General features: G+C 54.8%; 11 protein-coding genes across 11 annotated transcripts; 4 read left to right on the top strand and 7 right to left on the bottom strand.

Moving 5' to 3' along the window:
- Positions 1 to 154: 154 nt before the first annotated feature.
- Positions 155 to 3,365, bottom strand: BAUCODRAFT_82013 (uncharacterized protein). The gene is made up of 3 exons (XM_007674031.1): positions 3,343 to 3,365; positions 934 to 3,291; positions 155 to 870 (listed from the first exon to the last, which is right to left on the bottom strand). The coding sequence occupies exons 2-3, from the start codon at positions 3,131 to 3,133 to the stop codon at positions 509 to 511; spliced, it is 2,562 nt and encodes an 853-aa protein (XP_007672221.1). The 5' UTR covers positions 3,134 to 3,291; positions 3,343 to 3,365; the 3' UTR covers positions 155 to 508.
- A 347-nt stretch (positions 3,366 to 3,712) lies between these two features.
- Positions 3,713 to 4,593, bottom strand: BAUCODRAFT_193543 (uncharacterized protein). Its single transcript, XM_007674030.1, has one exon. It carries the CDS (start codon positions 4,343 to 4,345, stop codon positions 3,818 to 3,820), a length of 528 nt encoding a protein of 175 aa, XP_007672220.1. The 5' UTR covers positions 4,346 to 4,593; the 3' UTR covers positions 3,713 to 3,817.
- Positions 4,594 to 5,037: 444 nt separating this feature from the next.
- On the top strand, positions 5,038 to 7,035 carry BAUCODRAFT_29421 (uncharacterized protein). The gene is made up of 3 exons (XM_007674029.1): positions 5,038 to 5,131; positions 5,218 to 6,871; positions 6,926 to 7,035. Exons 1-2 carry the CDS (start codon positions 5,060 to 5,062, stop codon positions 6,739 to 6,741), a joined length of 1,596 nt encoding a protein of 531 aa, XP_007672219.1. The 5' UTR covers positions 5,038 to 5,059; the 3' UTR covers positions 6,742 to 6,871; positions 6,926 to 7,035.
- A 214-nt stretch (positions 7,036 to 7,249) lies between these two features.
- Positions 7,250 to 8,640, top strand: BAUCODRAFT_29419 (uncharacterized protein). The gene is made up of 3 exons (XM_007674028.1): positions 7,250 to 7,657; positions 7,713 to 7,933; positions 7,999 to 8,640. The coding sequence occupies exons 1-3, from the start codon at positions 7,461 to 7,463 to the stop codon at positions 8,493 to 8,495; spliced, it is 915 nt and encodes a 304-aa protein (XP_007672218.1). The 5' UTR covers positions 7,250 to 7,460; the 3' UTR covers positions 8,496 to 8,640.
- Positions 8,641 to 9,005: 365 nt separating this feature from the next.
- BAUCODRAFT_193371 (uncharacterized protein) lies at positions 9,006 to 9,720 on the bottom strand. Its single transcript, XM_007674027.1, has 3 exons — positions 9,480 to 9,720; positions 9,182 to 9,425; positions 9,006 to 9,116 (listed from the first exon to the last, which is right to left on the bottom strand). The coding sequence occupies exons 1-3, from the start codon at positions 9,543 to 9,545 to the stop codon at positions 9,052 to 9,054; spliced, it is 375 nt and encodes a 124-aa protein (XP_007672217.1). The 5' UTR covers positions 9,546 to 9,720; the 3' UTR covers positions 9,006 to 9,051.
- A 548-nt stretch (positions 9,721 to 10,268) lies between these two features.
- Positions 10,269 to 10,548, bottom strand: BAUCODRAFT_29416 (uncharacterized protein). Its single transcript, XM_007674026.1, has one exon. It carries the CDS (start codon positions 10,500 to 10,502, stop codon positions 10,299 to 10,301), a length of 204 nt encoding a protein of 67 aa, XP_007672216.1. The 5' UTR covers positions 10,503 to 10,548; the 3' UTR covers positions 10,269 to 10,298.
- A 24-nt stretch (positions 10,549 to 10,572) lies between these two features.
- On the top strand, positions 10,573 to 11,186 carry BAUCODRAFT_29415 (uncharacterized protein; the record flags this gene model as incomplete). The annotated part of the gene is made up of 1 exon (XM_007674025.1): positions 10,573 to 11,186. One exon carries the CDS (start codon positions 10,576 to 10,578, stop codon positions 10,807 to 10,809), a length of 234 nt encoding a protein of 77 aa, XP_007672215.1. The 3' UTR covers positions 10,810 to 11,186.
- Positions 11,187 to 12,223: 1,037 nt separating this feature from the next.
- On the bottom strand, positions 12,224 to 13,692 carry BAUCODRAFT_29413 (uncharacterized protein). The gene has a single exon (XM_007674024.1). The coding sequence runs from the start codon at positions 13,474 to 13,476 to the stop codon at positions 12,700 to 12,702; it is 777 nt and encodes a 258-aa protein (XP_007672214.1). The 5' UTR covers positions 13,477 to 13,692; the 3' UTR covers positions 12,224 to 12,699.
- Positions 13,693 to 14,574: 882 nt separating this feature from the next.
- On the top strand, positions 14,575 to 17,261 carry BAUCODRAFT_29412 (uncharacterized protein). The gene is made up of 4 exons (XM_007674023.1): positions 14,575 to 14,811; positions 14,893 to 15,944; positions 16,003 to 16,123; positions 16,175 to 17,261. Exons 1-4 carry the CDS (start codon positions 14,629 to 14,631, stop codon positions 17,138 to 17,140), a joined length of 2,322 nt encoding a protein of 773 aa, XP_007672213.1. The 5' UTR covers positions 14,575 to 14,628; the 3' UTR covers positions 17,141 to 17,261.
- A 1,012-nt stretch (positions 17,262 to 18,273) lies between these two features.
- Positions 18,274 to 20,119, bottom strand: BAUCODRAFT_192652 (uncharacterized protein). The gene is made up of 3 exons (XM_007674022.1): positions 19,580 to 20,119; positions 18,529 to 19,527; positions 18,274 to 18,472 (listed from the first exon to the last, which is right to left on the bottom strand). Exons 1-3 carry the CDS (start codon positions 19,790 to 19,792, stop codon positions 18,392 to 18,394), a joined length of 1,293 nt encoding a protein of 430 aa, XP_007672212.1. The 5' UTR covers positions 19,793 to 20,119; the 3' UTR covers positions 18,274 to 18,391.
- BAUCODRAFT_144604 (uncharacterized protein) lies at positions 20,100 to 27,010 on the bottom strand (the record flags this gene model as incomplete). The annotated part of the gene is made up of 3 exons (XM_007674021.1): positions 20,100 to 23,054; positions 23,128 to 25,188; positions 25,958 to 27,010. 3 exons carry the CDS (start codon positions 27,008 to 27,010, stop codon positions 20,100 to 20,102), a joined length of 6,069 nt encoding a protein of 2,022 aa, XP_007672211.1.
- Positions 27,011 to 27,713: the final 703 nt, after the last annotated feature.

Raw genomic sequence — 27,713 nt, 5'->3', positions numbered from 1 at the left:
ACCCAGAAGCTAGAATGAACGGCGAAAGCCTACTGCCAGGAACAGGCATAGCGCCGCCTCGCGAAGCTCTGAGCTTGAAGCACAGCCGGGACGTTAAGATTGCTCCTTCTTTGTCGTCACTTGGCACAGACAGCCAGATCATAGGTGAAAATGTGTCAGCGACAGCTACTATGTGATGGTCATTTTTCCTACAGCAGCTGCCATATATCTCGAACCTTAGCCGCAATGACACAATGCTGGACAATGCGCCGTGAAAGCATACATGTACTCCACTGAAGTGCATCTGCAGGGCGGAGGGACGCAAGTCATCGTGCATACGCCTTGCAGGCCGCCAGTCATTATAGGCCGAGGACTATAGGCTGGCCTGCAATTAAGACACCACCAAGAAGCGGGCTTCCTACCAAAGCACTTCCGCTGCAGTCTCACGCCACAAGCGCCAATGCCAGCTATAGTCGTCATCAACGCATGCGCGCATCCGCAGACACTTCTCAGCATCCGCCTCCCTCATTTAGATCACGCTATACCGCCCTGTCGTGGGCCTCCTAACCTCTTCCTCCATCGCCGCGATCGTGCCTTCCTTCAGCAGGCGTGTCAGCTCACTCATGGCCGTCTCAACAATGGGCTCGGTGTCACCCTCCACGAGAATGTACAGCTTCGGTTGATCGTTGGGTCCCGGCTCGCTCCCCTTCGCATAATAAGTGCCCTTGCTCGTGATCGATGTGCCACTAGCCTCGAGGATCTTCGCGACATTGGTACGGTTTGTGACCGCCCAGCGGGCCTTCTGCGGGAAGTCGTTGATTTCGAGCGTGGCGTGGAAGAGACCAGCGTCGGGACCGCGGTTGTCGACGGGGTAGCCGGCGCGGGCGGAGCCTGTCCGGACCATTAGCAAAGTGTTGTTCACAGTGTTAGCAAAGGGCCTTGGGTAAGACTTACCACGACCGCCGACACGGCTGTTGATGCTGGCAGCAGCCGCAGCGGCTCTCGCAAGTGGATCGTTAACAGCTACGGCAGCCTTTGGTGCGTTTACTTTCTTCTCGACCTTCATCGCTCTGGTCAAGTGATCGTTAAGCGCACTCGGGATCAAGCCCTGGTCTTCGTTCTTCGACTCTTCGTTCTCCTTGTTATCGATGGCTCGGACCTGGCCAGTCGCTTTCGCCACCAGCTTGTCAACCTCGCTCTGCTTCTTCTTGCTCTTCTCGTCCTTTCCATCCTCTTCCTCGTCTTCATCCGGCTCGTCACCAGTTTTATATTGCTTCCGCTCACGCGCACGCTCTGCATCGCGCGAAGCATCATACCTTTCAATACCTCTACCACCAAAACCTGAACCCATCTTCTTCGCCTGGCCGGCCTTCACTTTCTCTTCGAAGTCCTGGGCAAGCTTGGTAAGAGCTTCGGGAACGTCCTGGTTGCTGTCTGTAAGCGCCGCGATCAGAGCTGAAGCGAAGCGGTCCTCTTCTGGCGTAATGAAAGTGACGGCGGTGCCAGTATTGCCTGCCCGACCTGTTCGACCACAACGATGGACATAATCCTCCTTGTGCGTTGGCGAGTCATAGTTGACGACCAATTTTAACTGCTTGACATCGAGACCTCTCGCCGCAACCGAAGTCGCGATAATAATGGGCCAGTGTCCAGCCTTGTAATCGCTGATGATCTGATCACGGTCGATCTGCTCCTTGCCACCGTGGATGGAGTTCGTTGGGAAGCCTTTCTTGTTAAGCTCCAGTGCCAGCCTGTCTGCGGTGGCCTGCTCCTGGACAAATACCAAGCTCAGATTCTCTTCGCTTTGAGCGTGGAGGTCGCCGAGCAGGGCAAGAAGACGATGGAACCTCGTGCTCCTCTCGCGCACTTCTACGACTTGCGTGACTTCTGGAGGAACAGCGCTCTTGCCTCCGACAGTAATGACAAGACCCTTCGTTAAGACTTTACGTGCAAGCTTCTCCAGCTTCTCTGGGAACGTGGCCGAGAAGAGCACAGTCTGCTTGTCGGGCCGGATATTGCCAAGGATCTTCGTGATTTGTGGCTCAAAGCCCATGTCGAACATTCGGTCGGCTTCGTCAAGGACCACATACGTGACACGCTTGAGGTTCGTGACACGCCCTGAATTGGCGGTAAGCAGATCAATTAAGCGACCAGGCGTGCACACCAAAATTTCCGCACCACGCTTCAAATCCGCAATTTGATCCTTGATCGGCGCACCACCGTAAGCGCAGACGGCGCGCAGGTTGAGCGCCTTTGTGTATGGCTTACACTCATGATGGATCTGAGTCGCAAGCTCGCGGGTGGGAGCCATGATCAATGCAATTGGCCCTTCGAGATTGTCTAGCGGACGCTGATCCTTGATGTGCCGAAACATTGGCAAAAGATAGGCCACAGTCTTGCCGGAACCGGTCCTCGCAATTCCGATCGTGTCGCGTCCAGACATGATTGCCGGAAGAGTCTGTGCCTGCACCGGGGTAGGCTTTTCGAATTTGCGATCGCGGATGACGTCGAGTATCTGCGCACCGAAGCCGCCTTGCGACCACTGCTGGATCGGTTTTGGAGCATTACCTCCCTTGACGACAATGTTGTCAAGCTCGGCACGCAACATGTCTGTATCATCTTCGGTGAGGTCGGATAGCTCGACGGACTCATTATAGAAGGCCTTGCGGAATGGCTCGTACTCGATCTTACTGTGGTCAACAGTAGGAATCTCCTTCTTCTTTCGCTTGGCGGCGATGGCGAGTATGTCATCAGTATTTTGACCAACAGCATCAAGATCTGCTTCGTCATCGCTGTTGTTGAAAACTTGAGGCTCCTTTGAGCGTGAGGTCGTGTACCGCTTTGCAGTAATGAATCCTGGTGCTGCTGGTACCTCGAGATCCTTCATAAAAGCATCCAGCGGATCGTCCTCATCCACTGCAACTATGTCAATGTCTTCGTTGGCTGCAGCCGTCGCCTGTGCAGCCGCAGCTTCTTCACCGTCAGCCATCTCGAAGTCATCCTGCCCAGCTTGGGCTTCCTGAGCTCGCTTTTGCGCAGCCTCACGAGCCGCCTCGGCCTCTTCGTCATCCGAGCGTATATCGTCCTCGCCTTCGTCCTGATCATCAAGGCTATTAGCAAGCGCAGCATCCCCAGTCTCAGATACGGTGGGCATGATGTCAGGAAGCTCCCTAAACTTGCGCTTGACCTCATCGTCATCATTGAGATGCGTGGCAGATGCGAGATTCGACGGTTTGCCAGACTTGTCAATGCCGGTCTTGCTGAGATCAATGCCTGACACCTTGACATCTTCGGCGGCACGCTTTCGGTTGCCTACCTGGTGTGTTAGCGTATGACCAACGAGTGTTACGAATGTTGACATACCGTTCACGCTGCCACGGGCAACCACCTTGCTGTAGTCAGCACGAGACGTACTATTTGCATTCAGCGCTTGTGTTGCGGACTTAGGAATGGAGGCTTCGCCGTCGAGAGCAGCCTTCTGCTTCTCCATCTTGGCTGCGGCACGCCTCGCAATGGCTTTAGGGTCAAATTTGCCCGCATATGGCGTTGGCGTGATGGCGCTCTCACTCGTCCTTGGCACTTGGTCCTCGCCAGGTGTCGATAATGGCTCGGCGACTTGCGCAGGCATGGAAGTTGCTGTAGTTTCTACAAGAGAGCCCGCAGAGTCGGGTGAATTAACAGAAGCGGCTTTCGCAGCAGCGGCCTTCTTTTTCCAGGCCTCAACACGCTCCTGCCTCGCTTTGAGCTCTGCTTCTTTGGCCTTGGCTGCTTCTGCCTCCCGTTCCTCTTTGGTAGGGCGGCGTGGGGATGAAGTTGCCTGACGGCGTGGCGACAACTGTTAGGTCAGCAGGGAAGACGTACAGCGCGAGGTCAAGGGACGTACCTGACGACCATTCCTGCTGGTGCTCGACGGCGGTGGCTCCATACTATTGGTGCGCGACCGTGGAGCTGAGCTTCTGTCATCGTATCGTGGCCTCTTACTGCTGCGATCTACGTAGTAATCATCGCGGCGACGTCCATGTCCGCTTCCGGGACGCTCGTCACGACGGTCTCTCACCGGAGAGTACTCCCTGCTCCTCTTGCGGGATCCATCACGCCGAGAGCGATACCGACGATCTTCATAGCGCTCACGCGACCGATCGTCCCGATGCCGCCTATCTCCATCTCTTTCCCTCGCCCGGTCACGATCTCGGTGGCGGTCCCTGTCGTCACGGGAGTCTTCTTTAATTAGTGCGCCGCGGACTGGGCTTCCCAGGCGATAACGTCCACTTCCGTCACGCCCAAGCGATCTGTCTGTATACTCACGATCATCGTAGCGGCTGCTCCGCGGGTAACGATCGTCTCTGCGGCTTGGTGAGCGGGCCATGCTGTGGTGGCCGGTTCAATATCCCACGCTCGGATACCGAAATTTGCTCTCTTGCCTGCCGCTGCCTGCCTGCCCGGCAAATACGCACTGAAAATTCTTACCTTGAGAACACATGCAGCTTGCACCATGTGTGATGTGTGAGAGCGAAGCACGACAGTCGGTGCTGGAGATTGGAGATCGTGTGCGCTAGCGGGGTCTGAGCGTGGATGCATGACTCGGTGACCTCCATGACTCAAGCATGCTAATGCTGACCTAAGCAGCTAGCGTATGAAGCCTGCGTCGCAGCCTTCACATCCAACTTTATAAGTTTCTCTGCCCTCCACTAGGCGCAGTCGGCAAGCTTTCTCGCCTGACAAATCCGATGCGAGGTGGTTTGATCGTTGGTGCATCCAACCTCGGCAACATTGCGCGCTTAAGTGCGCGGATGGTAGTACGATGGCGACTATCGCGGACGAACTTTTGAACGATTTCGAGGACGAAGATGACGAGCAACAAGGGGATCACGACGATGACCTCTTCGGAGCGCATGTCGATGCAGAAATGCCGGCGACTGGAGCTACTATGCCCACCGAGGCCAAGCAAGCAATCGGCAGCATGGAGCTTGATGGCGATGAAGAGGAGCCCGACGAGGCAGACTTGGATGGCAACGCACCTGCACATATCAAGACAGAGGGCCCGGAAGATGAGATGGAAACCAAAGCGCGGGTCGAGAAGATGCAATTGCACAGTGTCAGCGATGTGCGAAGCGTCGCCGGCTTGATGAAGCAGCTGCAACCCGTTGTCGAAGTAAGTCCGAACCGCCTACCAATACTGTTGTGCGCTCGTTGTTTACATCTTTGTGAAACAGCCCTGACCTCTCGAACGTCCTGCAGAAAATTGAATATTACAAAACGTTACCGCCTGACCAGCAAACGAGGAATATTGGCAGCATTGAAGACAATCCTGAGTACAAGCTTCTAACCCAGTCGAATACACTGTCTACGAATATTGACGGTGAGATCATCCTGGTGCACAAATTCATCCGAGACCACTACTCCGTACGGTTTCCGGAGCTGGAGACACTCATTCAGAACCCGCTTGAGTATGCGAAGACGGTGGCCATTATCGGCAATGGTCCAATGGAGAACATTCGTGAGATTAGTGAAAGTAAGGCGAACATGGTTGGCCAGTCACTACGCCAGATCCTGGATGGACCTTCGCTTATGGTAGTCACGGTCGAAGCCACAACTACACGTGGCGAGCCACTATCAGATTCTGAGCTGACCACCATTCGACGTGCTTGCGAAATGACATTACAACTTGACCGTGCCAAGAAGATCTTGACGGAGTACGTGCAGTCACGCATGTCCATGTTCGCACCGAACCTCACTACGCTCATTGGCTCGCTTACCGCTGCGCAACTGCTTAACTACGCTGGCGGTATCACCGGCTTAGCGAAGACGCCTGCTTGCAATATCCCGCCTCTTGGTAGCAAAAAAAACACAGCTGCTACTGGACTGGCTACAAACATCGGTATCCGCCATCAAGGCTTCCTCTACAACAACGACATCATACGCGAGGTCCCGACCGATCTGAAAGTACAAGCCATGCGCATACTCTCCGCGAAAGTCATCCTTGCCGCTCGCGTGGATCAGGCGCATGAAGCACAGGCTGGTGAGCAAGGACTTGAGTTCTACGACCAGGTTCAGAAGCGTATCAACAAGCTATCTGAAGCTCCACCGAACAAAGGTGTTCGCGCGTTGCCAGCACCTGACGACAAGCCAGCTCGCAAGCGCGGCGGCAGGAGAGCACGTAAGGCAAAGGAGGCGACTGCTATGACGGACCTTCGGAAAGCCCAGAATCGTATGGCTTTCGGGAAGGAAGAAGCCGAAGTCGGTTATGGGACTGGCGACGGCACGAAGGGCCTCGGAATGATCGGCGCGCAAGATGATGGTCGCATTCGCGCACAGCAGATTGACCAGCGCACGCGTGCCAAGCTGTCAAAGAAGAATCCAGGCTGGGGTGGCACCTCCACACAAGTCGGCGGTACATCGACCTCTCTACGTGGCTTCGGCGCTGGGTTTGGCGGTACAGCTTCGACGCTTAAGGCTGCTGGACTGCGCGCATCGGGCGTGGGTAGTGGGCTCAAGACTCAGACTGGTAATACTGGCGGCACGACCTCGACTATCGCTTTCACTCCGGTGCAAGGACTCGAACTTATCGATCCGAAAGTGCGTGAGGAGCGGGAGCGGAAGAGGAAGGCGGAAGAGGATCGGTGGTTCAAGGGTGGCACGTTCACGCAGATTGGCGGCGGTGCGCAGACGAACGGGAGTGCAGCGCAGCCGGGAAAGGTTGACGCAGCGGGCTTTAAAGTTCCCGCCCTCCCTGTAGCGAAAAGGCAGAAGGCGGATGGGTGAAAACAGCGGCAACGTTGAGCTTTGTCAACCAACGTGCTGAGGCGAGCGATGCAGGATAATGAACATCAGGCGGCTACGGGTGACTGCGTCGTACCGTCCGCGGCGTCAGAGAGCTATTCAGGAAGGAGATGTAAGTTACACCTCGGATCTGGTACGTCGAGGTTGCTGTACTCACGCTCCACAGCGAGTCTTCATTCCCCCCCGCGAATGAGCGCTAGCACTGCGGGAACAACTGTCAATACTACTGAAGCGATAGATACTGTCATAACCCCATTGACCGCTCTCGGAGCCCCTTTGTGTTCCGCAGTGATCGCGCTCGCGCTCACTCTCCAACTCACCAGCGATTATCCTTCGACCTGTTTGTTACAGCGGTTCACTTCGCTGAATATGGGACATCCCACTAGCGTCGGTATCTCCCGAACCACTCGTGACCCCGACATTTTGTGACCGGGTTACTCTAACCTTAGCCCCTGTTACCATGGCTGCGGGAGCTCCACGAAAGCTTGCCGTCTGCGATTGCCTTCGGGTATCATTGGTTGACTTTTGAACTACCTTATCCAGGCCCGAGCAACACCTTCTCTCAATCATTACTTGCTTGCTCCATTAGCACGCTTCGTTCCTACGCCCACCTAGCCCTACGTTATTCGTCTCTTTAGCATATCAAATAGCGCATCGAGCATCGAGTAAAGTCATCGAGGGCACGCGACCGACCAACCACAATGGCGACCGAGAAGCCGCTTCCCTTCATCTACCAGTTCGCAGCCGGTGCGGTGGCCGGCGTGTCAGAGATCCTGGTCATGTATCCTTTGGACGTTGTAAAGACAAGAGTACAGATCCAAGGCAGAGTGCCTGTACCCGGTCAGGACCACTACTCCGGCATGCTGGATTGCTTTCGGAAGATAATTGCGAATGAAGGGTATACAAGCATTCTCATGCGGATTCCATGTAATCCCTTCGTTGACTGAAGGTAGTCCGTCACGGCTGTACCGCGGCATAACAGCACCTATCCTCATGGAAGCACCGAAGCGAGCAACCAAATTCGCAGCCAACGACGAGTGGGGCAAAGTGTACCGCAACCTTTTCGGCGTCTCGAAGATGACACAAGGTCTTTCCATCCTTACTGGGGCGTCGGCGGGTGCGACAGAGGCTTTTGTGGTTGTGCCCTTCGAGCTGGTGAAGATTCGGTTACAAGGTCAGCCATGACCAGCTACCACACTGAGTCTCTTCAAAACCCCACTGATAGTGAGCAATTTGCAGACAAGGCGCAAGCGCACAAGTATAACGGCATGATTGACTGCGTTGTGAAGATTGTCCGGCAAGAAGGCTTGTTGGCCATGTACCAAGGTCTCGAGTCCACAATCTGGCGACACATGCTCTGGAACAGCGGCTACTTTGGATGCATCTTCCAGGTCCGCGCTCTATTACCGCCCAACCCTACCAAAGACAAGACCATCCAAATGCGGAACGACCTCATCTCTGGCTCGATTGGAGGAACTGTTGGCACGATTCTAAACACCCCCATGGACGTTGTTAAGAGTCGTATTCAGAACAGCCCCATTGTTGCCGGAGGCGTGCGCAAGTACGGCTGGGCATGGCCTGCACTTGTGACTGTCTACAGGGAAGAAGGGTTTGGAGCGCTTTACAAGGGTTTCTTGCCAAAGGTGTTACGGTTGGGCCCAGGTGGTGGTATCCTGCTTGTTGTGTTCACCGGCATGATGGATTTCTTCAGAAGGATGAGAGGCGAAGCGGTATAAGATGCGCGCCTCGGCTCCGAACACTGTGCTGAGTTTACTAGCTAGTCGAAGGCGTCGTGGTGTACAGTAGGTACTCAGGCTGCATACCCTGCATAGCGAGGTGTAACACTTGTTCATCCTCTCCCGTGGAGGTACCATCCCTGCCTTACCTAAGGAAGGCCTCCTGTAAGTGTAATTTTTTGTGCGATCAGTCCTCAAGCGCACGAACAAAGCATACCCAACCTCAATCTGTTCGGGCGTGGCTTTTTCATGCAACCTGGAGGTCTTTACAACTTTAGCAGCCTACTGTAGGCTTGTTTCTGAACCGAGATCATTACTTCGAGAAGTCGTCGTCGGAAATGTGCCAGGACTTGGACAAGCAGGAAGATGTTGAACAATCATTTCTTCGTAATAACCATGCATTGTTGCTGCGACCAGTGACCCTCTATCTATCGGCGACATACTCGTGCTTTGCTACCCGCTAAACCCATCAAAATACTGTACACGCACAGCGTGTGCCAATTGACTTAGCCGCAGTGGCCTCGCCGAGCCTGTTATGGGATGAAGCTTCGATTGCTTACAACACGAAGCTGAGGCCGATCAAAGCGGAGCCAACAAGCGCGGAGCTGATGAGTGAGTAATCTACCACACCGTCAGCACTATGCGACTTGTCCTTTGCTTAAGAAGCATAAAAAGGAGCAGCTTACCAATGTTCTCAGCTCCAGCTCCGGCGTGGCTGGTGGTTTGGTTGGTGGTTTGATTGGTCTCGCCGCCCGTGGTTCCGCCAGCGTCACCAGAACCAGTTGACCCGCCTACACCGTTCCCTGGCGGATAGCCTTGTGTGCCTGTTGCTGGCGAACCGGAAGCGGTGGTCGACGAGGATGCAGTTACTGTCACAGTCGACATGCCTGTTGAGCTGTGTGCCATCGAGCTGTTGGAGGAAGACTGGGCCTATGAATAGTCGTATCAGCCATAAACTCCTCCTCCGTCGTAGGATGTGCGTACGAAGACTTGTGCGATAAGAAACGAGGCTAGCACGAAGGCTGCCAGTACTGATCTGAAAGAGCGCATATTGGTAGCTTGATTGTGGTCGCTGATGGTCTTCCTGTGTATGTTGGTATTCTCAGTGTGGAAATCTAAGCGGTTCACTATATCCTAAACTCTGAGCCGCGACTAGAAAGAGGTTATACTCCCATGGGAACCTTTTGCCTCGGATCGTCATGGAGACGAGTCAAGCTACATCATCACGGGGCAGATTCCGAGTGCTTTACCGTCTCTCGCCTTCGCCTGGAGAGGGTGTTCAGCATGTGGCAGTGAGCGTCAAAGGAGCCAGCATCTGAGCCAACGTGATAGAGCAGACAAGCAACGTGCCCCGTCTGACGCCCTAGAAAGGATCGAATGTCCACCATTACTTTTCCTTCATGCTTGTGGGACGTCCTAGTGCGGCTGCAAGGACGAGGAAGCGGCCAATCGTTAACGACACATGGAAGGGAGATCCTACATCTGTTGGGCTTCTGCTTCGGATATGTGCCGAGTATGCGGGATTGCGGCAGTGGGACGGGCAGATCGACCCTTCAAGCATCGCTAAGACAGAGTCGTGTGGTTTGATGATGGTGCGTTGCGTCAGGACACTGACGGTGATCTGCCGTGCCTCCGTAAAGAGGCTTTGCCGAGCTCCACCGTTGATGCTTGGTGAGCTTATTTAGTGACTCCGATCGCAACACGAGATAACCTTTGTATAAAGCTTCCACGTTCAACGCACGACAAATTCAGGTAGGCTTTATCAACTGTATCCCTCTATGAACGTGCATGCCAAAGTTACAATTACGTGGCGGGGCAGTAATGGGAGGTGCTCACTGGAGCCTCTATGACATATTGCGGGATCGGAACTGCCTCCGGTAGTAGGCAAGCAAATATGGAAGGATGTCTGCATCTTCTGCGGCGAGTAGAACGGTCACTGGGACGACTTGGTACTGCGTCTGTCTGCCGACTTAAGTCCTGTTTCTCACCTTCGGAAACCATGAGCATCTGTAACTACAACACGTTCCAATAGCGTTGCTCGCAAACGACGACGGAAGACCTTATCATCTATATCGGACTCATGGGTTCCACGGTTGTTCGTTCACCAATCTCAAGCAAGGGTAAAGTGTACGAATTGGACCACGTTCTCTGGTCCTCCGCCGTGCGTTGCTATCCTTTCGGTGGTCATGCACGTTTGAAGCTCTGGTACGGTACAGTTCGGCATGCAGCGGTGTTCGTAATAGCGAACGGGGCTGTTTATTTGGTAGATGTCCTTGACGTAGCAAGATGGTATTTGCGAACGGCGATCCAATAGCACTAGCACTCAGTGCACCAAAGTGCGCGTAAGATCGACTCGAGGTGTTGCCTTTCTCTCTCAGCTCCATTTAGCCAGTTATGGCTGTTGAAGAGGATACCCTGTCTGGCATAGTTTTCAGAATGTTTCGTACAGCTTGTCAAACTCAGGTGTAATTAAGAAAAACGGATCGTCCGTTTCATCAGTCGGGAAATTTGCGTGAACTCATACATTATCCGCGAGGACAAGTCGACCTGCATCAATGTTTGAAGATTACATGCCTTGTAACCGTGCATACGTCGGCACCGCGCTGTAGGCCACATACCGCCAGACAGTGTTATTGTCTCAAGCCTGGACGTACACATAAGATGACCGGGGCACAGTCCTGTGTAATCAAACTGGCAAGATCCACGGCATTGCCGCTCACAGAGCCACATCTTTAGTTGTCAGCTGGCAACCATGATCAAATTCGTGCAAACACTAGCGCCGGAAAAAGCCGAACGTATCGTACGAAAGCACCCTCAAGCTGAGCATGTTGATAACCTCGCCCAAAGAACTGGGGACTCTACTTTCAAGAGTACAGAGTTTGTGAAACACCATCTCACGTGTTACCCTCAATCTGCTACTTCCAGGCGTTGCAACAAGGTGGCAGTCAACGGCGAAGCATGCGGCGACTGGCATCAAACGCCGACCTCAGCCGGGCCTGTCGATTGCCAATGGGATCTAAAGCCGTCGGTACCCATCAGCTATGAAATTGAGACACAGAATTAGGTACCGCAAAGACCGTCTTCATCGGTATTCCGTCTTGCACGGCTTCATCTACCCTTAGCAATTTGACGAGTCGACCCCGAGGTGCGCTCGTGCCTACTCCTTCCGACGCGGTATAGGTCAATGTCTGCCTTCTTCATCCGATCTGTTCTACCATCTCGTGACTCCTACTTTGTACGGCATTCTTGTCATACGGTAAACCAGTCTGATCCACGAATCGCGGTCTCTATACCACCCACCTTATCCACACAGCGGCTATGTCTACGGACGCGGTGACACACCTACCTCCTACACCACCCTCAGAACCTATTCCTCGTTTGTTTAGAGACGAGCCTGCAAACAGCCCGTTAGCGATATCCACTGGCGCACAAGTGAGCAAAGAGAAGCATATCTGGATCATAACAGGACCAGCAGGATGCGGGAAAACGTCGGTTGCAGAATATCTCCACCAGCAATTTTCGCTACCATATCTGGAGGGCGACACAGTAAGCTCAATTTTGTAGATATCAGTTCAGGAAAGAAGTGCATCCGCTGACTGAGCGTGAAGTTCCATACGCCAGAGAACGTCCAAAAGATGTCTGAAGGCCACCCTCTGACGGATGTGGATAGATGGGATTGGCTTATTACTCTTCGCGAGGAAGCACTCAAAACACTTGCGTCGGCGGTAACGGAAGGCACAGCAGGCGTCATCGTCACTTGCTCTGCGCTGAAGCGGAAATACCGAGATGTATTGCGGGTTGCAGCTTACCATCACCCAGATGTGCGGTTACACTTCGTATTTCTGCAGGCGAGCGAGGCTCTTCTGATGGACCGAGTGAGGGCGCGGCAGAATCATTACATGAAGGACTACATGGTGCATAGTCAATTCCAGAGTCTTGAGGCACCTCAAGATGACGAGCTGAGGAAGGATGTGTTGAGTGTGGATGCTTCGGGAACGAGCGTTGAAGTGCAAAAGCTGGCTCTCAGTGTAGTCCAAAGGGTGATGGTTGGCGACTCATAGCGATTGGGACGTCGCCAAGGCATTCTGCTGGCGATGGTCGTGAGAAGGTAGCTGGGCGTTAACTTGGATATACCATTGTTGTAAGCTCTGAGTAGAACGGTAACTGTAACCTTGAATGCACATTTGGCTTCTCCAAGCGTTGTTCACGATGCTTCGAACGCTTTATCAACAATTTGCGCAAGCTCACCAAGATTCTCGACCCGCAATTGATATGCAAATCTGTCCTGCGCGTTCTCCACCTCGCCGCCCATGAACCCTTGCCGGTCGACCCACACGCTCTGAATGTGCATGTCCCTTGCTGGACCGTGGTCGTGGAATAGGCTTTGCGCTACATGGCATATATCGGCTTGCTCGACGTCAAAGTCCTTCTTCAAATGGTCGAGCAGGTAGTGGAAGTTCTTCAAATCGGGCTTGTACGATCCAATGTCTTCGGCCGTGTAGTACGCGTCAAACTTGCATCCGCTGAGTGGCCCAGACAGAGTACGTGAGAAGGACTCGTTGTCGACATTCGTAAGTGGAATGAGCTTGTAGTGCTTGGCTAGCCTCTGGATGGCGGCAACGGTGTCAGGGAAGGCGGGATACTCTCCAATCTTGCCGCCATACTGTTTGCAGGCCTTGTCCACCTCAGCCTGAGAAAGCTTCCCATCTTCGACGATACGAAGCTCCTTGGCGTACCGTTTGAGGCCTTCCGCAATGACGTCTCGTTGCAACATGGTTGGATGCTCCTTCTGGACAGCAGTATCGTGCTTCTCAATGTCCAGCATAAGTTGTCGGTGGTCTCTGGGTAGGTACGGACCGAGTGCAGTGCCGCGGGCAGAGCTGTCAATACCGCCCTCCCAGTCAATGAGGGTGCCGTAGATATCAAACGACATGGCTTTGATGCGACTCCATGTGATGGTGGCAGCGGATGAGAACGCCATGGTTGGGTGTGGATAGGTTGTGAGCGCTACAGAACTTCTTCTCAAGGTCAAGCGGCTGACTCAGGTTTGCATTTGCAATTGGGGTCGATAGAGGAAAGGTGTTGCGAGGGAAAATGCGGAAAGAGCACAGTCTAAATAGGGAGCACGCTCGCGCCTTTCTACAAGTTTGAGTGCATCACAGGATACAGAGAAGCTGGCATCATTATCCGTTGGACACTATAGAAAAGATGGAATTGTGTGAACTTGCCTGGTGGAGCTTGGCCGATGGGGAAAGGTCAGGGCGTGCCAAGGAAGCGACACAGTATCTGCTGCCGAGCAGCGGGCGAAGCCATAGAGCCAGCATTGTGATGGGAACCTACATGTGAATGTTCAGCCTCATGAAGAGCAACGGTCGGGGAGCCAAATGACAGGACTTCTGTTGCAGAGAGCAATACTAGGTAGTCATCTCAGAAACAAGATGAGGAGAACAGTGATGCACAGACCTTCCTGCTCCACAGCGGACGCTGGGGAATCACGCAGAGCTTGGCAACTCTATCTGCTTCATCTTGCTCTTTACTGGTCAGACTTCACCTCAGTCGCGGACGGCACCTTGAATCGTACAGATGTCGCCTCTGCCTTGACTGTGGACTCCCATGGTCGTGTCGTGCGGCTGAGTTTTTGGTCGACCGAGAATTACAGTGGAGAACAGCAAGCCCATGCGCCCCTATACTGCACCCACGTCGATAAATCGCGCGCATGAGGGATTTTCTACACCAATCTGGTTGCGAGGCATATCCCGCGACCAAGACGCCATGCCAGCGCCATATCTTCTTCGAACGAGTCCCGTGCGTCGCAGCCTGAACTCCACGCAGAGCTCCCACCTTGTTGTGATGGATTCCGTGGGTTTACGCGCATTTGTCTGAGGCGAAGTGGGCTTCCAATCGCCCGGCAACTGTCCAGAAAGGGTTCTCGCGGTGACCCACGTGTGGTCTTGCACATGCAACAGCCACATGTACTGGACCCTGTCTCGCGCGAGGATTTAGCTCTGTGTGGATACTAACAGTGTTGGCGAGATAAGGTAGGTATTTATTCCATTCCTGCGTCGTCCTGTTGGCTCGCTTTGAGTTTTCCTTCCTTGCTTCGTCTTTCATCCCACCACCTTCACGCTTGACAATGGCGGACATGAGCGCTCGCATCCAGTTCGGTGAAGACACCATTGATCGTGCTCGGACTGCGAACGAGCCCGGTGCGGCTTCAGCATACAAGCGCAGAATTTCCATCCAGGAGATTGATGCTGAGTCCGTCGTCTCCGAAAAGGCAAGCGGTGTTCGCGAGAGTGACTTCAAGCAGCGGCAAGTATGTTGACCTTGCCCTCTCCGTCTCCGGCGAGTGCAGTGGAGCACTCGTCATTGCAAATGCAATCTGATCCAACTGTAGGTGTTCAAAGGATGGACACTGCTGTGGCTAGCCTACCAATCGACTGGTGTTATATACGGAGACATCGGCACGTCGCCGCTTTATGCCTACAGCTCGACATTCTCCTCTCCGCCCGAACGACCGGATCTTCTGGGTGCCTTGTCGCTGATCATCTGGTCACTAACCCTGATTGTCACCATCAAATATGTTTGCATCGTCCTGCGCGCCGACGATGAGGGCGAAGGCGGTACTTTTGCCATGTACACACTTCTCTCTCGCTACTCGGACATCATGAAGAGTGACCCGAGAGTCAACCGGTTGGTGAAGATGGAGCGCCACAACACAAACGAGATGAACCCAACTAACCGCGGCGTTCGAACTTGGCTGGAAAAGAGCAAGATCGCGAATGCTATGCTGAGAATTTTGGCTGTTCTTGGTGTCAGTTTGATCATGGCTGACGGTATCCTTACACCTGCGCAGTCGGTACTGGGCGCTATCCAAGGCCTCGAAGTCGCTTCATCCAACATCACAAACGGGACGATTATCGGTGTCTCCTGCGCCATCTTGATTCTGCTCTACGTCGTACAACCCCTCGGCATCCACAGAATCTCGAGCGCATTTGCGCCTATAGTCATCATCTGGCTGCTCTTCAACGGCGTCTTTGGCATCTACAACCTCGCTGTCCATGATTATACCGTGTTAAAGGCTTTCTCACCTTACTATGCTGGAGACTGGTTTATGCGAAACCGTACGACAGGCTGGATTAACCTCGGCGGTATTCTGCTAGCCTTCACCGGTGTCGAGGCCCTGTTCGCGGACCTTGGAGCCTTCAGTAGGCGCGCTGTGCAGATCAGCTGGCTCTTCTTCGCATTTCCGTGCTTGCTGCTAGCGTACATTGGTCAGGCGGCCTACATATCCCATGATCCTTCGGCTTACTCGAATCCGTTCTTCCAGACCGTGCCACCTGGCATGTTCTATCCATCTTTGGTCATTGCTATCTTGGCGGCCGTCGTGGCATCGCAGGCTTTGATCACTAGCACGTTCCAGCTGCTCTCTCAAGTAATGCATGCAAGGTGAGCGCTTCACTCAAGTTTGTGCTGCGTCTGTACATTGGCTGACCCTAGCATACAGCTACTTCCCGCACATCACGATGATCTACACGAGTGACAAGTTCCATGGACAAGTTTACATCCCGTTAGCAAACTGGTTAATGATGGTGGGCACTGTAATCGTCACTTCGGTTTACAGCAACGTTAGTCTACCGTGTTTGATGAGTTCGCTGAACGAAGCTGATGCCTTGCAGACCACTCGCCTTGGACATGCCTACGGCGTATGTGTTATCCTCGTCACGTTCATTACAACGAATCTAGTCACCTTGGTCGCAATCATTGTGTGGCGTGTGCACCCTGCCCTGGTCTTCCTTGTGTGGCTTCCGTTCGTCACTCTTGACGGTCTGTACCTCACTTCAGCCCTGACAAAGGTCCCCGACGGAGCTTGGTTCACGCTCCTGCTTGCCGTCATCCTCGCCTCGTTTTTCAGCCTGTGGCGGTACGGTAAAGAAAAGCAGTGGACATGGGAAGCGAAGACGCGCCACGACATCTCCGACATTCTGCCAAAGAGCCCGGATGCCAGCAATCACAGCGGCTTGGTGCTCTCTGAGCGCTATGGTGGAGGCGAGCTCACCGAGATTGATGGCATCGGAATCTTCTTCGACAAAGCCGGCGACTTCGTGCCAACAGTCTACGAACAGTGGCTGAAGAAGTTCCGCGCTCAAAATGAAGTGGTTGTGCTCATGCACATGCTGGCTTTGAGTCGCCCGCATGCAGAAGAGGATGAGATGTATACGGTCAGCCGGACGAGCGTCAAGAATGTCTACCGCATGATCATCCGCCATGGTTACAATGACCGCGTCATTACGCCGGACCTTGCACGCCTAGTCTACGAGGAGGTGCGCAAGGCAATCATGCGCGGCGCGGTGAAGATGTCGCCATCGGAGGCGTCTTCGAACGGGGCGATAGCGGAGAAGCACGTCGATGCGCAAGATGCCGCATTGGTGGCGAAGCTACAGCATCTGGACGAAGCATACGCGACGCAGACATTGTACCTGATTGGCAAGCAGCAGATGCGCGTCAATCCGAAGTATAACTTCGTCAAGAAGATTCTGCTTAGTGCATTCCTGTGGGTTAGAGAGAACACGAGAGGAAGGATGGAGAAGCTGAACTTGCCAGTGGATAAGATGGTGGAGGTTGGCTTCGTTGGCGAGATCTGATTCGGGAGGTCGCTCTTAGTCTTTTATTCGAATCGTCAACAACATGTTTCTTGCAGCAACATGCGGTTGCGGACAAGACGCCTTGTTTGCATCGCAAAGTCGTCGCAATGCTCCAGCGCCTGATACGGTCTCACAGTGCTCTTTGACACTCGCTTAGACTGCCTGGCTCTGAGCCCTGCGTCTGTGGCGTTTCAGATTGTCCTCTGCCAACTTTTGGCGGGCTTCGCGTGCAGAGCCGCAAGCATCATGCAGCTGTCACGCTAGCACTATTTCCCGGTTTTTGACATGCTCACGGGCCAACTCTTGTGCTCGTTGCACGCACACTGAGGTGCGCTGTCCACACGCCATAGGTCGGTTTCAGTGCGTGTACGGCAGCGTAGCTGTGCGATCTGCACGGTTCCCCGAGCAGGAAACAGGTGAGGTTGTTGATATCATACCTCTGTGCCCATCGAACGCCACGGCAAGCAATATATGCAGGCGTTATTGCCCTTGTAAACCCGCTCACGTCCCGTCTTTGCAGTACTCGCATGTAGCTGTCTTAACGATCAATACACGGTAAAACCAATATGCTTAGCTTCAAGACAGTAGTTGTGCTACTGAGCGCACTGTGCGCGTTCGTCTTTGGTCAATTGCTTGAGGAGCGGCAGGCGCTCGTGTAAGGAGCATCTTGCCACGAGCTCGGTGTTTACTTGGCACTCATATCACTTACAGACCGATCATAACCATTCAAACCGTCTACGTTACTCCTGCTGCCTCCAATGCCGCAAGCACGACCACAGGCTCTCCTGCATCTATCACCGGCAACATCATCCCCATGTCCGGACCTGGCGCTAGCAGCAACGGCGAGACAGGTACTGGCAAGGGCGCGGGAGCCAGCACGCTCACCACAAGAGACCAAGTGGGCAATACGTTCATCGAGGTGATACCGGCGAATGCAGTGACGGTGACGGTGAGTCCGAAGTCGACACTTACGGTAAGTTCACAGCGCTTGGGAAAAAAGGATCGATATTGGTGAGCTGATAATGGTGTAGACGGTCCAGAGCACCACCCAGAGCGCAGCCCAGAGCACAGCAGTTGCAGCGGTGTCGCAACAGACATCGAGTCCGCCGCAAGCGAGCAGCACCTCGAGCGCCATGGCTGCTGCTACACTGTTTCCAGCTCCGTTGCTTGGACTCGCGGGCGCTGTAGGCCTTTTGGTGGTCATGTGAGGCTAATGTGAACGGGAGAATGTATGACGACATCTTATGTTAATTAATTGCCAATGGCGGCCTGCGAAGCCTTTAAACTTCCCACGACGGAGAAGCATATGAGCGGCGAGATGGCGTACGATATCTAGCATGACAGTAAGCGAATGCATAGCGATGAGCGTAATGTGTGAGGAGACCTACCGTCAAAAACTTTGCAACGCTCATCTTCGTGTCATCATCCGACCCATTGACATCCGCTAGAGCAGTAAGCTTGAGCGCAGGCGGTCCAACAGGCATAAGCATCATGGCGAACCACAGGATTGGATCATTGCTGAGGAGCTTCGTCTTGACTACGAGAAGATAAATGACTGGTATGCTGATAGCAGGCCATATCACGAGGCGAATGAGGAGGATGACTGTCGTGGCGAGCCAGGGCACCTTGCCGCTAGCCTCGCCTTTCTTCATGCGCAGCAAAGCCTGCGAAAGCTTGACTCCAACCACAATGACCTGCAGAGCCGCAAAGAGGTCGCCGACGTTCTTCAGAGCGCTGGTGAGCCAGGCATTAAGATATCCGCCGTGCTGCTGATCTTCAAAGAACAGTCGATGCAATGCCGGTACCAGACCCAGAAGCGCTCCAATAGCGGCCCCGATCAGTGGCGGGTTGACAAACTGCCACAGGGCGTCGACGACAGTGCGTGCCCAGCCTGGCAGACGGTCCCAGATCCGGCGTCCGTACTTGTAGCCCTTATAGTTTATCTTGACCGTATGCCGTGCCATATGGTTCGGAAGAAGCGAACTTTGCTCGTTCGCATCCTCCGCGTCCTCGCGCTGAGCTTCGATTTGCGCATCGACGTCGCCATCTTGCGCATCCTTCTCTTGCTCGTCGGGCGCGTCTTCTTCCTGCCCATTGAGAAGCTTGGGACCCAGAGCGAAGGTCAGACTGTTACCGATCATTGCATTGACGAGGAAATACGACTTTGCGCGTGCTACGGCGGTGCCGGACGAGTCCAAAGAGTCGAGTATGCCGGTAGCATCGAGCGACTGCACGAGGAGCAGCGGCAGGCTAGTTGTGTTGTTAAACGCTATTGCGGGCGTTGTCCACTGTGGCATGCCGAATAGCCTCGTCATCGCGAAGCCCAGTCCGATTGAGAGGACATTGTAGATGATGGCCCATACTATGATTGGCACATAACGTGTTCCCTGCCCGACCGATCAGCAACGCCGTCCACGAATCGAGGTATGAATACTGTACCGTTCCCAGCTCCAGTTGGGATCCGACGTTCACGATCAGCAACGCTGGCAGACAAAGTCGGACACATAGCTTCGAAATGTCTTTCGAAGATGCCTCGCTCAGAAGCCCAAACTGTGCGGCAAGGACGCCGGCGAGGATGGTGAGTAGGACAGCGATGGAAGCTTGGAGAGCGCCCACGAAGGGTATGAGGATTGACTCTGCATCGCCTTCCATCTTCGTGGCACTCTCTTCAAGGTGTCACGCGACCTCGTGAAACGTTTGGATACAGGTCAAGCTCAATGGTCAAAGCATGTCTGCGATAAGCCGGCACGCTTGCGCAGGGGAGGAGCTTGAACGTCATTACGCCATCAACGAGAAACGCGCAGCACGAGAGCAGACTTGTAGAACACTGTTGCTGACTGCCGCTCTTAACAAGTGTTGTGCTGTCCTGCTATCTATGCAATCCTACAGCCAGCCGCAAACGAGAAGGGTATCATCGGAAAACATACAACCAAGAGGCGCCAAAAAATGCAAGCGCTTCTCACAGACCTGTAAGGTCACCAATCTTCTTGAACCAGCCTCCCCGCTTGGAATCATTTCTCTGCACCGCAGGTCGGCCGTCCCAGGTCCTCATCCCCACATCATTATAGTTGGGAGTGGTGACGGGCCCACCAGCGTAACTCCTACGGCGATCATGCGAGCTGCCTCCGCTGCTACTCTTAATGTTTTCTGCATCACGTCGGTCGCGTCTCCGCCTGCGACGCTCTTCTTCTGCGTCGACGTCGCGCTCGTTTGCCCGCCTATGCCGAAACTTTCTTGCAGTAGTCTCCTCAAGCGGGTGGTCTGCCGGCACATCATCATCGGCAGCAAAGTGCTGCGGCGCATCGACTATCGTACCCTCAAGTGGCGGTGGAGGTGGCGGGTCTTCGTTGACGGAATGAACCCAAGAGGTCGTCTTATCACCACCGGCCTTGATGTACGGTCGGCCGTCAGCAACAGGCGCAGAGGCCTCACCAATGGCATGCGGAGCTTGCTCACCATTGCGCTTGTCAAAGTAGTCATTAACGGCTGCCGGATATTCGGAGCGTCGTCGAGATGTGCGTGGTCGTTCCTTATCATTGCCTGCAGCTTGCTCAGGCTCTCGTCGTACCCGTCTGTCCTCACGACGGACTCTGCGCGCTTCTTCCTCCTCAGGGCGATCGTAGGTTGAGCGTCTACGGTCCGTGCGTGGTCGGGAAGCAGCTTCTTCCTCTAATCGCTGCCTTTCGCGCTCACGGCGGCGCTCACGCCTCTCAACAGCTTTAGCTTCTTCTTCCTGCGCAAGGCGCTCTTCCTCGACATGTCGAGCTTCGCGTTCTGCCCGGCGAGCGCGTCTCTCTTCCCTGCGACGTGCCTCACGTTCTGCTTCCGCCTGCTGTAAGCGCTCCTCTTCTTCACGAGCTTTCGCTTTGCGCGCTTCTTCCCGTTCACGACGGCGTTCAGCTCGCGCTTGTTCTTCGGCAGCTTCCTGCTCACGCCTTGCTCGACGCTCAGCCCGACGAGCTTCACGGGCTGCATCATCTTCGCCTGCAGGCAAGGGCGCCACGTCAACTTGCCCTCCGGCGTCCGATGCTTTCCTTGGCCTTGTGACCTTGCGATCTTCACGGCGGAGACGCTTCGCTTGATCGTCCTCGTACACTGACGTGCGCTTGCGACGAGCCATGCCGTCTTCGCTCTCATAAGCCTTGCTTTGCCGACGGTCAGGCGCTGAAGGACGTGATGAGAAGGCGCCGAGAATGCCACCCATCAAACCAGCCTTCTTAGCGCTGGTTGTTGCACGTCTGACGAGTGGTGGGCGGACGTCAAACGCAAGGTCGTCCACCTTTGGCTCATCTGGAGCACGCGAAACGTCGACCATGACTGTATCATCAGCATTGCCCAATCCGCCAGTCATCATGTTGGTGTCACGCTTGGATCGGCGCGACTTCTTCTCTATGTCAGTCAATGGTTTCTCAGAAGGCGGTACATCTTTCGCCGAATCTTCGGGCCCGTCAACCACAATCATATCGTCACTGTCGATGGCGTACGGGTCCGGGACTTTGCGCTTGGACGGGTCACGTGTTGACTTGCTGCGCGAGACGCCCATGACCTTTGCGGCCTTTTCCGACATGTCTCTTCTCCCATCTTCCGGAGGCGGCGAGATCATGCCATCATCGTCTACTGCCACGGATTGACGGCGGGAGGTCGCGGCACGCGTGGATTTCGACCGTGACGGCGGCGGGCCCATTCCGAACATGGCGCCAAAGCTTTGGCCCCGGGACGTGCTTGGGCGCGATTTGGAGGGACTCTTAACATCTTTGTCCGAACCTGAGGACTTGGACGCTTTCTCCATGGGATCTCTATCTGTCGCCTTGCGTGCGGACTTTGATCGGGACAGACCAGAGGGCCTCTCCTTAATAGGCGACGGCACGTCCTCCTTGTCGCGTGGCTTGTCCTTTGAGCTCGACTTGGGAGGGGGTGTAGCACCCCAGAATCCCCATGAGTTCGTCGTCTGATCCCGGACAACCTTGGGTCGCTCCTTCTTATGGCCTTTAGCATCGTCCTTGCTAGGTTTCTCCGGTGGTGGAGTCAGCAGCTTGTCAGTGGGCTCGCCAAATTCGACCAGATCATCAAGGGCCGCGGGTGTGACAATCACAGGATCAGCCTCGGCTTTGGCGGACTTAGAGTCCTTCTTCACAGAAGACTTGGATGACGCTTTCTTGTCCTTCGATGGTGTCTTCTTGGGCGATGATGGCATATCCGGAAATACGTCAAGAGTGTCTTCTGCTGGGAAACCTCCTGGTAGCGGAGAGGCAGATGGCGGCGGCGGGGCGGGAATGGAATCAGCGGGCGGTTCCGGTTCTCGCTTCTTGGACGACGAGGTTTTGGAAGAGCTCTTTTTCGCAGACTTCTTCTCCTCTGGGGATGGCGGAATGATCACGGGTTCAGGCTCTGGTTCCGGTACCAGCTCTGGCTCAGGTGGGGAGGGGATGTCTTTGCCTTTCTTCGAGTCTGGGGATGACTTCTTGGCAGGCGGATCGGTACTATCAGCGTGCAGCGCCTTGATGCGGTCTTGAATAGTGCTTCCTTTCGATTTCGACTTGCTTGACGCGTCCTTTCCCAACCTGCTTACGGGCGACGTTGCTGACTTCAGCTCGCCGTCCGCAGCAGAAGTGACTTCTGGCAACTTCGGGTGCTCGGTAAGCTTAGACGCTTCCTGATTGGCTGATACATCCACAGTAATTTCCTCCTTCGGTTCGGCGCCGGCTGTGGCTTTCTTGCCGCTGCTTGGCTTAGTTGAGCGGAGTGATGCACCCCAGAAACCCCACCCTGCCGCCGAAGGAGTCTCGAGCTTGGCTGACTTGCCGTCCACCTTCTCGTCCACAATGTCAATGATGGGATCAGCGGCCGCATCTTCAATGATTGCGATGACAGGGTCCTCCTTAGACTCAGACTTCTTGCTTGACTTGACATCGGCCTAGAAATTGACGGGTAGAAGGTTAGCTGTGTTTCAGACAACGGCTCGGGTCTCAACACAACGCTCGGCTTACCTTGAGCTTCTCGCCTTTCTTCTTCGAGTCTTTGGACGACTTCTTGACCGGCGCCTCATCCACCATGGCCAGCAGATCATCGGGCTCGTCCTTGAGAGCAGCGGCGAATGCTTCCTCGTCCGCTTTTCGTTGCGCTTCCTCAGCGGCAGCCTTCTCTGCCTGCTCCTTCTCCAAGGCCTCTTTCTCCGCCTTGTCCTTCGCTTCCTTATCCTTACTTGATTTTGAGGACGCCTTGCTAGTATTGCTACCCCATAGCCCGCCCCAGCCAGAGGACTTGGTAGGCTTCTTGATGTCTTTGGACTCTATTACGGGGTCAGGCCCTGGAATGACAGCCGGTTCGTCGACAACATCAACAATGTCGGCTGGGGCATCCTGTAGATCTTCCACCTTCGTGTTCGACGGCTTGTCATCGAAAGCATAAGATCTGGCGCTCTTCTTGGACTTCTTCTCCATCTTTGAGCTGATCTTTGCCCACGGATCGTCGACAGGTGTACTCTCGAACTCGAGAAGTGCTGGTGCCGCAGCAATTTCGCCTCCAAGATCGTCCATGCCCTGATCAGGCAGTGTTGGAGCTGCAGGCGCCGTGATTTCTTCCGCAAGCCCTTTCTTTCCGCCTTTTCGCTTTTCTTTCTTTCCAACAGCACCAAACGATGACCACGACGGATCTTCTTCGGCGGATTTGTCCTGAACTGACTCTGGGAGGACGACAGAGACGCCCGGACTCGGATCAATGACCTCCACGATGCCCTTGGACTTGTCTTTTTTGGAGGACTTCTTCTTCGTGCCCGTCGTCCACGACGAGTTCATCCAGTCATCATCAGCCTTCGGCTCGTCCACAGCTTCCGGTTGCAGCACATTGGACTCCTCGGTGTTGACAGGGTCCTTTGACTTTGTCTTCTTGCCGGATTTTGAAGTGCCAAACCCACCAAACCAGTCCTCCTCTGCTGCGTTCTCCTCAGCATCGTCGTCCGGCACAGCCGGAGGCGGGGGTGGAGGGGGCGGTGCCTCGACGACTGGCTCGGCTGCCGCTTTCTTGCCCTTCTTCTTGTCCTTCTTCGTCCCGAAGCTCCATATGTCATCTGCGGCAGGTTCTTCCACGACAGCAACAGGCGGTGGAGGCGGCGGCGGCACGTCAACGATCGTCTCCTCCGGCTCCGCACCCCAATCGAATGTGCTAGCACCCTTTTTCTTCTTCTTATCCTTCTTCGGAGCGCCCCAGCCGAATCCGTCGTCGCCTTCAGCGGTATCTGCGGCAGGCTCTGGCACCACAACAACCGCCGGCTCGTCAAGAGGCTTCTCATCTAGCTGCGCACCCTTTCCTGCTTTCTTGGCCTTCTTTCGATCCTTCGCAGACGCTGGCCAGATGTCATCTTCCGCCGGCTTGTCTGCCTCCGGCAAAGGCTCGGGCTCAGGAACTACGACGATGGCAGGCTCGTCCGGCTCTACAGCAGCGACACCCTTCTTTCCCTTCTTGCGATCCTTCTTTGAACCTCCAAATAGATCCCACGGATCTCCAGAGTCGCTTGGCTTGTCATCGATCACGATAGCAGCGGGTGGGGGCGGCGGTACATCCACGAAAGCAGGCTCATCAATGTCCTTCTTGCCCTTGCGTTTGTCCTTCTTCCCAGTGCTCATGAAGCCGCCCCATGGGTCGCTGTCGTCCTTAGCAGGCGCGGTAAAGTCGGTCGTACCGGCACCTCCATCGTCGCCAATGCTGTCGAAGTTGATTTCGAAGCCGGTATCCTTCTTAACATCCTTGTCTCGATTCTTCGACACGGAGCTACCACCAAATCCCCATGACACATCAAGCTTCGTGGCAGGCTCCTCCTTCTTCTCTTCAACGGCGCCGAAACCCCACGTCGACCCGCCTCCGGAGCCCCATCCTCCACCCCACGTACTACCTAGACCGAAGCCCGACGTCTTGTTCTCGGTAGCAGATGCGCCAGCAAGACCGAAGTCGAAGTCGAGCTTAGGCGCAGCTTTGTCGTCGTTTAGATTGATGTCGTCAAACTTCATGTCGCTCTCCGGCGCAGGAGGGGGCGGTGGAGGTACTGGATCGGACTGCGACACGTTAGAACAACTACATCAAGTTGTGAACACGAATGCGACAACAGAGGGGACGTGTGCGATTGGGTCGCATGCTCCGTAGCCAAAAGTAGCGCATATCGATAACCCCGAGATTGCGCGCGCGTTAGCTGCAGCCAACGCGCTAACGCCTCCTTTCCGCCCGGTACAGAGATACATCCTGGATCGAGAACGCCATGCGGTGATCAATGACATGCGAAGTCGATATCAGCTGGATTGCAATTCCATAGCCGTTCCTGCAGCTGTCATGAGCGCTGCGGCAGTTCACCGAACGCTATGAAACGGGGGGGGCGCATGTTGTACAGATTGCGACTTCCCATAACCGTGGCCAGATCCGCAATATGCCCTAATACATCAGCTGCATGCTGTCTTTGCAAAGCGAGATGGCGGATGTGCGGATGCAGCGGAGTCGTTTGGTGTCCGGATGCCTGGGTCGTAGCCGGCGCTCAAAGCGGCGTTGCCAGAATCAAAGCAGATTACAGAGTCTTTCCAACAGGAAATTGCAGAAGAGAGCGGACATTCTGTGCGCAACGACACGCCATGACACGAAGCCCAGCTTTTGGTTCTGATACTATTACGGGCTGTCTCCACGTTGCGTCTAATGCTGTCCAGCAGGCGAAGCGAGCAAATGGCCAGTATCCGAGAGTTATAGCGCAGGCCGCAAGCTGCCGTTGGAGCAATGTTGCCTCACGCATGGCGAATGCAAGCGAGAACGTGTGAAGTAGAGAAGAACAGCTGCACTTACCTTGCCCTTTTTACCTTTCTTTTTCTTGCCAAAGCCACCCCAGTCATCGTCATCAGCAGGCGTTTCGATGGTCGCGCTTGCACCAAGGTCGCCAGAGTCGAACGTCGGCTCTGGCACGACGACCACCGCCGGTTCGGGCTCAGGCTGGCCCTTGCCCTTCTTACCCTTCTTCTTCGTGCTCACGGTCGCGAACGCTCCCCAATCATCAACCGGATCGGCTTCGCCAGCGCCAGCACTGGCTGTGATCTCGCCGTTGGCAGCATCCTCCGCTGCTTGCTTCGCTCCGTCATCCTCTGGCTTCGACTCTTCTTCCTCATCAAGCCATCCTGTCTTCTTCTTCTTCTTTTTCGATTTCTTGCCACCTCCAAACGCCCAGTCGTCGCCATCGTCGCCGCCGCCGCCGCCATCACCGCCAGGCGGATCACCACCATCGCCGCCTGCGCCTGCACCACCATCTCCACCCGACCCGTCGCCTCCAGCCCCACCCCCCTCGCCATCCGCGCCTCCATCTTGCTTCTCGCCGCCTTCGTTGTCACTGTCTGCCCACTTGTCCTTCTGAGCCTGCTTTGCGGCCTTTTTGGCTTTCTTATTAGCAAATTCGCGGATACCATCGACTGATGTTAGGTCAAGGGCACGGCGGCTACGTGATGTCGCTCCATATCCGGACGGACTGACTGTATAGACATTTGCATCGCAGAGAATTGCGACGACTGCTAGGGTCTCGGTGAGTGTGCAGTCAAGTGGCTCCTCTGCCAATGGCTTTTCCTCTGATCGATGCGACACAGCAACGCCTGGGAACTGCACCGGCTTAAAAAGCTCCCTCGGTTGACCCTTTGCAGACGCCTGTGTTGAAACGGACCTACGTCTTCCAGGTCCTGATGGTACAAAGCTGTCCACATGGCGTACTTTCTGCCAAAGGGCAGCTATAGCTTGAAGTTCTGCATCGAGCTCATGGCATGTCTCAGCCGACCCAGTCTTTGGTAGCCGGTTTTCGCGTCTGCGCGATCCGGGGACAAGGAGGTCTGCGCTGTATGTTGCAACCGTAACGGCCATTGATGGCGTACACACTGGATGTTGCGTCAGAGGAGGCTGGGAGCATGGAAGGCAAGCGAAATGTCACGTCCAGAACGTGCTTCCCAAAGGCCAATGTGAGCGTGAAGTACTAGTTAGGTCGGTAGGATCGATGAGAAAGCTGCTTCGTGTTGTACAAAGTACAAGTGATCAGGGTGTGGGAACGTGAGCGTCACGCATGCAGTGTATGGGCGGGAGAGTGTGTGTGCCGGGCACCATGCCAACTCCAGCACTTGTGCGACCCCTGCAGCCGCTTTTCCCCGTCTGTGTATCAGGCCAATCGTTGCCGAGGACCTAGCGAGCCGTGGTGAGACAGCCTATCGTCAGAGGCGCCTTCTGTCCGCACACACAACTATCATCGTGGATATCGTCTGACAGTTGGGTCTTGTGGCAGCGTCAGAAAGTTTTTCGACCAACAAACGTAGACATCTTCGGCACTCCCGCCGCGCATTGACGGACCTTCTGGCTGCGTCTGCACTCTGCACTTGTTCTGCTCTATGTCGCCACTCTAAGGCAGGGTCTACAGCGCGCGACACGATGGCGAGCGTCCGTTATTGGTGCGCTCGAGCAATCCTGCATGAGTTTCGCTGGCCAATGTCTCACCGCTAGATGGGGTCGGCCAGGTGATTGCTCGACAGCTTCTGGCCTACGGCAAGGTGCAGTAGTCTCCGCGACAGCTCTCTAG

This window comes from Baudoinia panamericana, assembly GCF_000338955.1.
Source record: "Baudoinia panamericana UAMH 10762 unplaced genomic scaffold BAUCOscaffold_1, whole genome shotgun sequence".
In the NCBI taxonomy this organism is placed as follows: Eukaryota; Fungi; Ascomycota; class Dothideomycetes; order Mycosphaerellales; family Teratosphaeriaceae; genus Baudoinia; species Baudoinia panamericana.
This window is presented reverse-complemented; position numbering and strand designations above follow the sequence as displayed.